General features: G+C 43.0%; 1 protein-coding gene across 3 annotated transcripts in view; it reads right to left on the bottom strand.

The window, feature by feature from the left end:
• The window catches only part of arel1 (apoptosis resistant E3 ubiquitin protein ligase 1), an 83,757-nt gene that overhangs the window by 44,710 nt on the left and 24,501 nt on the right, over positions 1-14,546 (bottom strand). The window contains exons 1-5 of one of the 3 annotated variants that reach the window (XM_072568223.1): positions 12,360-12,451; positions 12,086-12,162; positions 6,415-6,621; positions 6,246-6,317; positions 5,635-5,861 (exon numbers count right to left, since the gene is read on the bottom strand). In XM_072568223.1, the coding sequence (XP_072424324.1) occupies positions 5,635-5,861; positions 6,246-6,261 (243 nt within the window). In that variant the 5' untranslated portion in view covers positions 6,262-6,317; positions 6,415-6,621; positions 12,086-12,162; positions 12,360-12,451. Of the gene's footprint in view, positions 1-5,634; positions 5,862-6,245; positions 6,318-6,414; positions 6,622-12,085; positions 12,163-12,359; positions 12,532-14,546 lie in introns of those variants that run through there. The other 2 variants (XM_072568222.1, XM_072568224.1) reach the window with 2 other exon arrangements.

Here is a 14,546-nt window from a genome sequence, read left to right on the forward strand (position 1 = left end):
TTGCCACAGATGATTTTTTTCTTAGTATCTCCAGAAGGTTGACGATTTAAAGATCAGTAGACCCACCTGAAAGTTCTACTCTAGATTCCTCATCAAGATGTTGTGGGACTATGCTCCTTCATTGTCACTGGGTCAAAACGTTGGAACTCCCTACACAAATGGCATTGTGACAATGCCTTACGCCAGATGAATATCTGCAATTTAATATCGCCCTTCACTATCATCTTCTCAAGATAGTTAAGAAATAATCAATAAAACAGACCCACTCTATGAATCAATAACTTTTAAAAATAAAAAGATGACATAATCAAAAGTGATGTGTCAATGCACATTAGTTTTACAGGTAGCTGTCAGTAGATGACATACCAAGATGAAAGTCTGGCGTTTCATTGGCTCATATGAACTTTAAGGTGTTCCATCAAAGCAACAAATTGTTCTTCTAGTGGCCTGACAATATCATGCCCTCAATCCGACAGCACAGATTAGCTAGTCAATTATTCCATTGTTGTTGCGGATCTCCCAGAGTAATGCTGTCATTGGGTTGATATGTATGCAACTCTTTGAAACATTTCTGAGAATACTAATAAAGTGCTACATGACAAGTCCTTTTTTTCAACTTGGTGCAGTTACTGAATCCTGACACTACTCAGTTTTATTTGCTTCATTTGCCCCTAAGATTTCAAGTCCAGATTTTATACGCTCTTATAATCAATATTATACGTAAAGTCTCAAACCTGGATGCATGAATTTGCTCAAAGTTTTTTTTGTTACAGTTCTGTCCCACTTTTGTGTGAACAAATTATTGCAAACTTTGACATCCACATTAGTAATGGAAGCCACCTATTTGAACAATCCATGTTACAAGTGCACCCTTCCATCTTCATGACTGCAATGCATCTATTAATTCTTTGTCCTTAGAGCAAGTCAAATCTAATGCAACAAACTGTACTTCCCTGCTTCCTAAACTACAACCAACTTCCATACCTCATTAAGACAAGTCCCCTGGGCCGGATGGGATCTATCCTAGGATCCTCTGGGAAGCAAGGGAAGAGATTGCCGAGCCTTTGGCATTGATCTTCAAATCATCATTGTCTACAGGAATAGTGCCTGAGGGCTGGAGGATAGCAAGTGTGGTCCCCTTCTTCAAAACAGTAGTAGAGACAACCCTGGTAATTACAGACCAGTGAGTCTCACTTCAGTTGTCAGTAAAATGTTGGAAAAGGTTATAAGAGATAGGATTTATAACCAGCTAGAAAAGAATAATCTGATCAGGGACAGTCAGCACGGTTTTGTGAAGGGTAGGTCGTGCCTAACGAATCTTATTGATTTTTTTGACAAAGTGGCCAAACAGGTAGATGAGAGTAAACCAGTTGATGTGGTGTATATGGATTTCAGCAAGGCATTCGATAAGGTTCCCCACAGTAGGCTATTGTACAAAATGCGGAGGAATGGGATTGTGGGAGACATAGCAGTTTGGATCAGTAATTGGCTTGCTGAAAGAAAACAGAGGGTTGTAGTTGATGGAACATAGAGTCATAGAGATGTACAGCATGGAGACAGACCCTTCGGTCCAACCCGTCCATGCCGACCAGATATCCCAACCCAATCTAGCCCCACCTGCCAGCACCTGGCCATATCCCTCCAAACCCTTCCTATTCATATACCAATCCAAATGCCTCTTAAATGTTGCAATTGTATCAGCCTCCACCATTTCCTCTGGCAGCTCATTCCGTACACGTACCACCCTCTGCGTGAAAAAGTTGCCCCTTACGTGTTCATCTTGGTGTCCAATTACTAGTGGTGTACCGCAAGGGTCGGTGTTGGGTCCACTGCTGTTTGTCATTTTTATAAATGACCTGGATGAGGGCTTAGAAGGGTGGGTTAGTAAATCTGTGGACGACACTAAGATTGGTGGAGTTGTGGATAGTGACGAAGGATGTAGTAGGTTGCAGAGAGACATAGTTAGGATGCAGAGCCGGGCTGAGAGGTGGCAAATGGAGTTTAATATGGACAAGTATGAGGTGATACACTTTGGACGGAGTAATCGGAATACAAAGTACCGGGCTAATGGTAAGATTCTTGCGAGTGCAGATGAGCAGCGAGATCTCTGTGTCCATGTACACAGATCCCTGAAAGTTACCACCCAGATTGACAGGGTTGTTAAGAAGGCATACAGTGTTTTGGCCTTGATTAGAGGGATTGAGTTCCAGAACCAGGAGGTTATGCTACAGCTGTACAAACCTCTGGTACGGCCACACTTGGAGTATTGTGTACAGTTCTGTTCACCGCACTTTAAGAAGGATGTTGTTGTGGTTCTGTTCGCCGAGCTGGGAATTTGTGTTGCAGACGTTTCGTCCCCTGTCTAGGTGACATCCTCAGTGCTTGGGAGCCTCCTGTGAAGCGCTTCTGTGTTGTTTCCTCCAGCATTTGTAGTGGTTTGTCTCTGCCGCTTCCGGTTGTCAGTTCCAGCTGTCCGCTGCAGTGGTCGGTATATTGGGTCCAGGTCGATGTGTTTATTGATAGAACCTGTGGATGAGTGCCATGCCTCTAGGAATTCCCTGTTCTCTGTTTGGCTTGTCCTATAATAGTAGTGTTGTCCCAGTCAAACTCATGTTGCTTGTCATCTGTGTGTGTGGCTACTAAGGATAGCTGGTTGAGTCGTTTCGTGGCTAGTTGAAACAATGGACTGACAGAAGAGACACATCAAACAGTGAGACAAACTATCGTACCCCTGATAACAAGGAAAAAATAATCACACAACCTCAACACCAAGGAGAGGGAAGCAGTAAAAACACTAAGAAGTGATAAGAACATAATCATACTACCAGCACACAAAAGGCAGAATGACGGTCATCCTGGACAAAGCAGGGTACATCCAGAAAGCACAACAACTACTTGCAGATACCAACACCTACCAAAAGAGGGAGTTTGACCCCACCCACAGCTCACCAATAGGATAAACAACACACGGAGGAACCTGCAAAAAAAAACGGACAGATAACCAGGTTTGACCTACAGAGAATGAAACCTGAAAGCAACAACACCCCCAGATTCTATGGACTACCCAAGGTGCACAAACCAAACATCCCACTCAGACCCACCGTATCGCTACCGGGGACACCATCACACAAACTGGCTAAAGAACTACAACAGAAACTGAAACACCTGATCAGCGGATCCAGACACTCTACACAGTCAACACAGGAATTCTTGGACATCATCAGAAATATACACATAGACAAGGAAGAAACTATGGTCTCATTCGATGTAACGGCACTGTTCACCTCTATCGACAAAACCCTAGCCAGAGAAACAATAGCCAACCTGCTGGACATACAGAACAGACAACAAGACGGGGAACCTATCAACAAAGACTGCATACTCAAACTACTGGACCTGTGCCTCACAACACACTTCACATTCAACAACCAAATATATGAACAAATCAACGGCACACCCATGGGCTCACCCATCTCTGGACTCATAGCAGAAGCTGTAATGCAAAGAATAGAACAAACAGTCTTACTGCAAATTCAACCCAAACTCTGGGTCAGATACGTGGATGATACCTTTGTAATTATTAAAAACACAGAAATAGAGAACACACACCGGATCATCAACGCCACACTCACAGGAATCCGATTCACTCAAGAGGAAGAAAAGGACAACCAACTCCCATTCCTAGACGTGATGGTACAGAGAACACCGAACGGAGAATTCACCACAAAAGGTATACAGGAAAGCCACACACACAGACCAAGTTCTGAACTACGAAAGCAACCACCCCAACACACACAAAAGAAGTTTCATCAAGACACGTTCAAAAGGGCCACAACACACTGCAGCACACCAGAACTGCAAAAAGAGCAAGAACACCTTGGGCGGCACGGTGGCACAGTGGTTAGCACTGCTGCCTCACAGCGCCAGAGACCCGGGTTCAATTCCCGCCTCAGGCGACTGACTGTGTGGAGTTTGCACATTCTCCCCGTGTCTGCGTGGGTTTCCTCCGGGTGCTCCGGTTTCCTCCCACACTCCAAATATGTGCAGGTCAGGTGAATTGGCCATGCTAAATTGCCTGTAGTGTTAGGTAAGGGGTAGATGTAGGGGTATGGGTGGGTTGCGCTTCGGCGGGGCGATGTGGACTTGTTGGGCCGAAGGGCCTGTTTCCACACTGTAAGTAATCTAATCTAATCTAATCTAATCTAATCTAATAATAAAAAAAAACCTCTACAATGTATTCACCAAAAACGGATACCACTGCAATTTCATCCACAGATGCCTAAGGGAAAGACAACGGAATGAGGACATGCCACGATACCGTATATCAAGAACATTTCTGAAATGACAGCCAGAATACTACGACCACTTGGACTCATAACAGCACACAAACCAACAGCCACTCTCAGACAACAACTCACCAGGACGAAGGACCCGATACCCAGCATGAGCAAAACCAATGTAGTGTACAAAATCCCATGCAAGGACTGCACAAAACACTAGATAGGACAAACAGGAAGACAGCTAACGGTCCGTATCCATGAATGCCAACTAGCCATGAAACGACACGACCAGCTATCCTTAGTAGCCACACACACAGATGACAAGCAACATGAATTCGACTGGGACAATACTACTATTATAGGACAAGCCAAACAGAGAACAGCCAGGGAATTCCTAGAGGCATGGCACTCATCCACAGATTCAGTCAATAAGCACATCGACCTGGACCCAATATACCGACCACTGCAGCGGACAGCTGGAACTGACAACCGGAAGCGGCAGAGACAAACCACTATAAATGCCGGAGGAAACATCACAGAAGCGCTTCAAAGGAGGCTCCCAAGCACTGAGGATGTCACCTAGACAGGGGACAAAACGTCTGCAACACAAATTCCCAGCTCGGCAAACAGAACCCCAACAACGAGCACCCGAGCTACAAATCTTCTCACAAACTTTGAATAAGAAGGATGTGGAAGCTTTGGAAAGGGTGCAGAGGAGATTTACTAGGATGTTGCCTGGTATGGAAGGAATGTCTTACGAGGAAAGGCTGAGGGCCTCGAGACTGTTCTCATTAAAGAGAAGGTTGTGAGGTGACTTAATAGAGACATACAAGATAATCAATGGGTTAGATAGGGTGGATAAGGAGAGCCTTTTTCCAAGTATGGGAACGGCAAACACGAGTGGAAACAACTTTAAAGTGAGGGGAGATAGGTATAAGACAGATGTCAGAGGTAGTTTCTTTACTCAGAGTAGAAAGGGTATGGAATGCTTTGCCTGCAACGGCAGTAGATTCGCCAAGTTTAAGTGCATTTAAGTAATAATTGGACAGGCATATGGACGTACATGGAAAAGTGATGGGCTTCAGATTAGTATGACAGGGCGGCACAACATCGAGGACCAAAGGGCCTGTACTGCGCTGTAATGTTCTATTTTCTAAAACTGAATCATGGTTTTAGGTAAAATAAGGACAGAATTGAAATCAGAAATATTACTGGGTCTGTGCTCTGTTTACCTACTGCACTTTATTCTCCATTTCAGATTAAGAAAGTACATTGCATGGAAATCTCACCTACATTGAGACATGAGATTTAGTCTCACAGCCTTTCTAAATGAGACTAAAATATTGTTACTTACATGTATCCTAAAGGTCATGATATGCCCAACTTCCGGAGAATCCTTCCAATCCCAGGTTACTAAGCATGACCTGGGATCCAGATAGTTCCCACGCACGTAGTCATAAATGGTGCGGTTTCCTCGCCTACCTCTGTTGTCATTTTGAAGAAAGCTGATAACCCGCGCGAATAGCTCGTAGAGAAACTTGGCAGTAAAGAGGAATGCTATTATGGAAACTGCGATTCCACCTGCACAGATACAAAAGTTGTTTCTGACTTTTTTTTCAAATTAACTATGAATACATAAATGTTACAAAAAATACAAAGTTTAGTGATTTAGCTAACACAAATTAGATGGAAAATATTAATAATTGTAAATGGTGAATTGTGTTTGATATTAGAGACTGGTGCTACCAATGAACAATGTGAAGTAACATATTATAAACCCTACCATCACAAATCACTCCCAATGGTGTGGAAAACTTACTAAATTTCTATTCAAGTGAAACTGAGAGAGAGAATGGATGTGCATAAGGTCTATGCTTTGTTTTTTTTTAAAAACAAGTATCCCTCTCCTTAAGAGGTCAATTACGGAGACTTACAGTTCGGAGGAAGATAATCAAATATACTCACCAACAACGATAAACATCAGGTCTCTCTTTAGAGTGCAAGGAGTGATACTAGAGGCAAAAACCACTGCTCCCACTGAAAAAAAGTTTAAATTAATAATTAAAATCACCTAAGTTGAAGAAAGGCTTGAACCACAAATGCAATATTTTAAAATGGTTGAAATTTTACATACCCACAGACCACTTTTCAACTCTGCGTCTCTGGACTAAGTTGTGTACAAGCTTCAGTTTGTGTTCCCACTCTCGGGGGCTCTTTGTAATCTCAAGGATCTTCCTGTGGTAGTCACCGTAGATGTAACCCCTTGGCTGTGAGAGCTACCTGCGATTCACTGTCAAACTGGATCAGATCAATAAGGGTACGGCAGCTCAATGATTTTATCCTGTATGGAAGCATGAAATCAGAAAGCTGACCTTATCACTCAAGTCAATCAGTTAGTGTTCTACCTCTGGGGGAAAAAAAACAATTCAACAGCATCTCTTGAGAACAGAGGATAGACATACAAGGCCAGAAGACCATAAGACAGAAGTTAGGCCATTCAGCCCATCAAGTCTGCTCTGCCATTCAATCATGTCTGATGAGTTTCTCAAGCCCCATTCTCCCATTTTCTCCCTATTACCTTTGATGCCCATGACAATAAAGAACCTACTTCTGTCTTAAATACACTCAATAACCTGGCCTCCACAACCTTCGGTGGCAATGAATTCCATAGATCCACCACTTTCCGGCTGAAGAAGTTGCTCCTAATCTCCGTTCTAAAAGGTCTTCCTCTTTACTCTAATGCTGTGCCCTCGAGTCCTAGTCTTTACAACCGACGGAAACATTTTCGCAACATCCACTCTGTCCAGGCCATTCAGTATTCTATAAGTTTCAATTAGATGCCCCCTCATCCTTCTAAGCTCCAAGTATAGAAGGATGATTGAGTATAGAATGATATGCACTTCATCATTTTAAAAATAAATACATTTATTAGAATGCTGAGGAATCAATAAGTTTGATAGATGGAAGGGAGGTTGTACATGCTATTCATTAGCACTTTCAGAAGTTATTGGCAATGATCCAAATTTTAACCAATAACCCAAATGTAGTGAAGACTAATACATAAAAACCAGCAAAGGAGAACCAGAAGGTAAAGTCAGAATCATTAGCAAACCTAATTTTAAGAATAACTTTTTTGAGCCTTAAACTATTGATAAACTACACAGTAAAGTAGATGGAGTTCTGCTAAAAAAGACAAATGGGACAAATTCAGTTTCATTGGACAGCACAAGTGAAAATGGAGCAAGAGAAATGGTAAAAACGGGAATAAACAAAAATAAATATAAAACTGCAGGAAACAATCCAGTCAGCATCAGTGAACAGAACAGACAAGTCAACCACGGTGATAAAAAAGATCAAGTATATAATCTCAGACTTGTATTAATGTCAGGGATATTGATAATATGAAGTATATTTGCTTGTGCTCATTACAGAGAGTGGAGCAGGTACAAAGCAGGGAACAGCAGGTTGCCATTTGGGGTGAAAACATTTAACTGCAGTAGTTTGTATGTGAGTTGGGCAAAATCTGACTGGCTGTTTTTTATACAAATTGATACATCAAGTGCATTGGCTATCCAAACCTCTCACTGACCCGGACTGTGCACTTTCCTTTCTCAACATTTCTAAGGATGTGGCTCTCACTGAGTTATGAATTATTTACATAGCCTTTGTTTCTATAATTCTCCCATTCTCCCTTCCATTGTCTAAGATGATTTGTTACCTAATTATATTTTTGATACTTTGCTCCTGCACTGGTTCATCTGTTTGATGGTTCCCTCTTTTCTCTCATTCTCTAAATGCTTAAAACGCATGCCCACGCAAGAGATTTCAGCTCTGAAGATGAAGGCAACACACAGTTAACACGTCTACACTCCACAGATACTGAGTGATCTGTGCAATTCCAGCAGTTTCTGCTTTTGTTTGAGATTTTCAATGTTTGCAGTTTTTAAGTTTTTGTGAAAAATATATGTATTCAAAACAGGATGTGACTAATGGCTCTTCTCATTTTCACTTTACTTTCAATTTAACACCATAATTACAGGCTGCAAGATCCTCTTTTGAGCGAAATGTTTTTCTCACTCAACTCATTGATCTCTATCAAAATTCAAACATGAATAAGACCACCTTCCAAACTCTCAAGACGACCAAAGTGTTAAAAAGAGTCATCTTGATCAATACATTATCTGTTTTGCAATTTGTATACTGAATCGCTGTCTCTGTAACCCATGGAATAAGAGGATAGAACAAAGTTGAGGTAGAACATCAGCCATGATCCAACTAAATAGCATAACTGGCTCCGCTACATCAATGATTGTATTGGCGCTACCTCGTGCTCCCACGAGGAGGTTGAACAGGTCATCCACTTTACGAACACCTTCCACCCCGACCTCAAATTTACCTGGACCATCTCAGACTCCTCCCTCCCCTTCCTAGACCTCTCCATTTCTACCTCAGGCGACTGATTCAACACAGACATTTACTACAAACCGACCAATTTCCACAGCTACCTAGATTACACCTCCTCCCACCCTGCCCCCTGTAAAAACGCCATCCCATATTCCCAATTCCTTCGCCTCTGCTGCATCTGCTCCCAAGAGGACCAATTCCACTACCGAACAGACCAAATGGCCTCCTTCTTCAAAGACCGCAATTTCCTCTCCAACGTGGTCGACGATGTTCTCCACCGCATCTCCGCCCTTGAACCCCACCCCTCCAATCCCCACCAGGAGAGAACCCTACCAACCTCCGGATACATCGTATCATCCTCCGTCATTTCCACCAACTCCAAACAGACCCCACCACCAGGGATATATTTCCCTCCCACCCCTCCGGAGAGACCACTCCCTCCGCGACTCACTCGTCAGGTCCACACCCCCCACCAACCCAACCTCCACTCCCGGCACCTTCCCCTGTAACTGCAAGGAGTGCAAAACTTGCGCCCACACCTCCCCCCTCACCTCCCTCCAAGGCCCCAATGGATCCTTCCATATCCGTCACAAATTCACCTGCACCTCCACACACATCAATTACTGTATCCGCTGCACTCGACGTGGCCTCCTCTACATTGGGGAGACAGGCCACGTCCTTGTGGAACGTTTCAGGGAACACCTCTGGGACTCCCGCACCAACCAACCCAACCGCCCCGTGGCTGAACATTTTAACTCCCCCTCCCACTCTGCCAAGGACATGCAGGTCCTTGGCCTCCTCCATCGCCAGACCCTGGCCACACAACGCCTGGAGGAAGAGCGCCTCATCTTCCGCCTAGGAACCCTCCAACCACACAAGATAAATGTAGATTTCTCCAGCTTCCTCATTTCCCCTCCGCCCACCTTATCTCAGTCCCAACCCCCGGATTCAGCACCGCTCCCTTGACCTACAATCTTCTTCCCAACCTCTCCGCCTCCACCCCCTCTCCGGCCTATCACCCTCACCTCCTTCCACCTATCGTATTTCCAGCGAACCCCTCCCCCCCAACCTTTTATCTCAACCCGCTTGGCACACTAGCCTCATTCCTGAAGAAGGGCTTATGCCCGAAATGTCGATTCTCCTGCTCCTCGGATGCTGCCTGGCCTGCTGCGCTTTTCCAGCACCACACTTTTCAACTCAAGGGAACACGGCCTACATCTGCATTATCCCTTCTTTTCTAATAATCAGATGGAGTTTAATTTAGATAAATGTGAAGTGCTACATTTTGGAAAGGCAAATAAAGGCAGGACTTAAAATGGCAAGTTTTTGGGGACTGTTGCTGAACAAAGAGACCTTGGATTGCAGGTTCCTTGAAAGTGAAGTTACAGGTAGATAGATATGCTTTCGTTTATTGGTCAGAGCAACGAGTACAGGAGTTGGCAGGTCACGTTGAGGCTGTACAGGACATTGGTTACTCCCCTTTTGGAATATTTTGTGCAATTCTGGTCTCCCTCCTATCGGAAGGAAGTTGTGAAACTTGAAAGGGTTCGGAAAAGATTTACAAGGACGTTGCCAGGGTTGGAGTATTTGCACCATAGGAGGATTTATACCATAGGGAGAGGTTGAATAGGCTGGGGCTGTTTTCCCTGGAGCTGAGGCTGAGGCTGAGGCTCAGAGGCTGAGGCTCAGAGGCTGAGGCTCAGAGGCTGAGGGGTGACCATATAAAGGTTTACGAAATCATGAGGGGCATGGATAGGATAAATAGACAAGGTCTTTTCCCTGGGAATGAGCAGTCCAGAACTGGGGGACATAGATTTATGATGACAGGGGAAAAATTTAATAGGGACCTAAGTGGCAATCTTTTCATGCAAAGGGTGGCGCATATATGGAATGAGCTATCAGAGGAAGTGGTGGAGGCTGGTTATAAACATAACATTTAAAAAGCATCTGGATGGGTATATGAATAGGAAGGGTTTAGAGGGACATGGACCAAATGTTGGCAAATGGGACTGGATTAAGTTAGGACATCTGGTCAGTGGGAACGAGTTAGACAGAAGGGTCTGTTTCCGTGCTGTACATCTTATAAGACTTTAATCTTATTTATCTTGCCCACTGAGATTTTGTTCAAGGTCGTTTTCAATTTTTGCACATTAATATTCATCACTTTTCACTTCAGCATCAACTGAAAAAAATTTGAAAAATGTTCTGCCTTTCTACAGGAACGGAGTGGTGTTGACAAGTGATGCCGATTGGTTAGTGAATGAGGGACTTACTATCAATGACAAATGTCCTCTGCCAGCCAACAACAATGTGATTGGTTGCCAAGTAGTTGAACAGTTTATGCTGTGAGCAGGTCAGAGAGAAGCTTAGTCAGACTGGACAAGAAACCAGTGAGACAGGAGCAGTCAATTAAAAATTCTCTCTAAAATTACAGAAGGAATATTTGATATTACTGAGTTGCAGAGTAGGAGGAGATGGTGATCTAGTGGCAGTGGCCCTGGCATAGTAAACCAGAGGCTCAAGACTAATGCTTTGAGGAATAAGAACAAGATACTAGACAAACTTAGCAGGTCTGGCAGCATCCTTTTTGACAGAAACAAAGTTAACATTTTGAAATGTCAACTCTTTCTCTATCCACAGATGCCTTCAGACATGCTTAGTTTGTCCAGCATTTACCAGTATTGTCTTTATTTCAAATTTCCAGCACCTACAGTATTTTGCTTTTATTTTAATAGTTTGAGGACATGGGTAAAAATCCCACTGTGGCAGCTAGTAGAATTTAAATTTAATTTACACAATTTTGAATTGAAAGCTACCCTTAGTTTCACGGTTGCCTCTAATTGTTATTAAAATTCATTTAGCTCATTGGTGTTCCAAAAGAAGGAAATCTGACACCCATACCTGATCTGACTCTAGATCAACAGTTTTATTCTTAATTGCCCTCTGAAATTGCCTGAGAAAATCATTCATTTCAAGGGAAATTTGAGATTACAAATAGAGATCAGTCTTGCCAGCAATGCCCATATTCCATGTGAGGTATAACACTGATTGTGTGTATTCCTTTAACTCTAGCATACTTAAATGCCAACATCAGAAAAACACTCCTAAATGCAATAATATAATGTCTATTTTCCAAATTAACTTTCTGTGGACTTACAGACTGAAATTTACATGTTGTTAAATTAAGAAATTAGCTCTTTATAGTGGCCCAAAATAAGTTTGTTTTTCTAAAAAGGAAAAGTTAAAAGCAGAAACAGCCCAATTGAAAATCACAGGTTTGTTACTTTGAATCTATACAAGTTGAAAAATAAGTAATGGCTGGATTGGTGAATGCTTGATAGAGCATGGTTTGAACCCAAGTATATTCCAAAGCATGCCTGATATTCACAACATCTGCCTACCATGATCATGAGGAGTTTACTGGATTCTCTGCCAGACTGCTAGTTGCAGTACCTCACAAGCGAGCCACTTTTCGACTCTGGGAGATGGAGAGAAATAACATGACCATTATTGCCAAGCTTTGCTTGTTTCTCCAAGTGGCTGGCATAGGGCTATATACTTGATATCATTTGCAGAGACACATTACTTCTTGGACACTATAAACCTTCCCAGGTAACATAGGCAGCATATATACAAGAGGCCAAAAATTCAACGTTATTTTCTTTGCAAACGTACACATGGAAATGGTGCTCTCGACCCTGAGTGAAGAGCCACTCCTGCAGTGCTAATTCCTTCACCAGTTGGCATTGAGCTGTTTCTATCTTCTGAACCGCACAGTCATCCAAGGATGCTACCTTCAGACAGAACAAAGTACTCAGCACTGCTAGTGCCTCTAAATTCTGCACACCTGCAAATAAAACACATAGAATGAGCGGACTTCATCCAATAGCTTTTGGACTGAATTTCCAACATTACAGATATTCCAGTAGGGAAGTAAAATTTATTTCATTTAAAAACAGAAACAGTTATACTCATGTGATGCTTTCATTGACTGCCATAAGTGAGCCAATGCAGCACTTTTGAAGAATTTAGAACTTATAATCTCTACTGTGTAGAAATAGGCCATTTGGCCCAAAAAGTCCACACCAACCATCTGAAGAGTAACCGATCCCATTACTCTACATTTACATTTGACTAATGCACCCAATGAACACTATGGGCAATTTAGCATGACCAATTCACCTAAGCTGCACATCTTTGGACTGTGGGAGGAAAGCAGAGCACCCAGAGGAAACCCACGCAGACATGGGGAGAATGTGCAAACGCCACACAGACGTTCACTCGAAGCTAGAATCGAATATGGGTCCCTGGTGCTGTGAGGTAGCAGTGCCAACCAGGTTACAAAGTTACAATGTATGGTCTTTAATTCTATTTTTCTAATGTTATTGAACTTGAACCCTGGTCCCGTGGTCCAGGAGTAGGGACACTATCATCGCACTACGAAAGGGCCCTTCTTGAATTCTACTGACTGATTCAGTACGTGGGACTTCAACTTACAAGAAAATGCCTTTAAAATGAGCCAGGTCACAGTTTTACATTGTACAAGTCACCTGATTTAACAAGCTGGCCAAGTTTCTCATTAGACCGAACATAGATTAATAGAAGACATGGCTAGACCGCTCTCTTACACATCCGCCATTGTTTTATCTGGATGAAAACTGAAACTAAATTACAACCAACCATCCCATATGCAGAAGCTACCAGACGCAAAAGAAGCTTAATTTATGCAAAAGACTATTCTAACATCATTGCTTTGATGACAAGAGACTGAAACTCACTAAGATGGTTTGACCCAATTGTGTGCCAATCGCCAGCTGTTAGATGACCACCACTCTTCTTGTGAAAAGTTAGGATAAGCTTGCCTGTTTCTTACATCCTTTTTTCATTAATTTGTTCATGGGATGTGGTAATCACTGGCTAGGTCAGCAGTTAGAACATAGAATGGTACAGCACAGGAATGGGCCCTTCAGCCTATGCTGTTGTGCTGAACATGATGCCAAATTAAACCAATCTGCCTGCACTTTCTGTATCCCTCCATTGCCTGCATTTCATGTGCTTATCTAAAAGTCCCTCATATCCCCTATCGTTTCTGCCTCCTTCACCACCCCTGGCAGCATGTTCCAGACTCCGACTACTCTATGTAAAAACTTGCCCCTTGCATTTCCTCTGAACTTGCCACCTCTCACCTTAAATACATGCTTCCTAGAATTAGCATTTCAACTCTGAGAAAGAGATTCTGACCGTCAACCCTTCTGATGCACCTCAATTCGACAAACTTCCATCAAGTTGCCTGTTAGCCTCCGCCACTCCAGAAAAAAACAACCTGAGTTTTTCTTGCCTCTCCTTACAGTTCATACCCTCTAATCCATGCAGCATCCTGGTAAACCTTTTCTGCACCTGCTCCAAAGCCTCCACATCCTTTCTGTAATGTGGCAATCAGAACCAATCACAATTTTTTAAGTGTGGCCTAACCAAAGTGTTATAAAGCTTGACATTTTGACTCTTGCACTAAATTCCCCAACGATGTAGGCTAGGTGCATTAGTCAGGAGTAAAAATAGGATAATAGGGTAGGGGAATAAGTCTGGGTGGGTTACTCTTCGGAGGGTCGGATTGGATTTGTTGAGCCAAAGGGCCTGTTTCCTCACTGTAGGGATTCTAAGATTCAATAAAGGTAAGCATGCCAAATGCCTTCTTTACCACCATGTCTAATTGCATGACCACTTTCAGGGAGCTGGGGATTTGAACCCCAAGATCCCACTGTATATCAATGCTGTTCAGGGTCCGGTCATTGACTATATACATTTCCCTAACATTTGAGCTCCCAAAGTACAGCACCTTACACTTACCCAGATCAAACTCCA

This window comes from Chiloscyllium punctatum, chromosome 4 (genome assembly GCF_047496795.1).
Source record: "Chiloscyllium punctatum isolate Juve2018m chromosome 4, sChiPun1.3, whole genome shotgun sequence".
Classification (NCBI taxonomy): domain Eukaryota; kingdom Metazoa; phylum Chordata; class Chondrichthyes; order Orectolobiformes; family Hemiscylliidae; genus Chiloscyllium; species Chiloscyllium punctatum.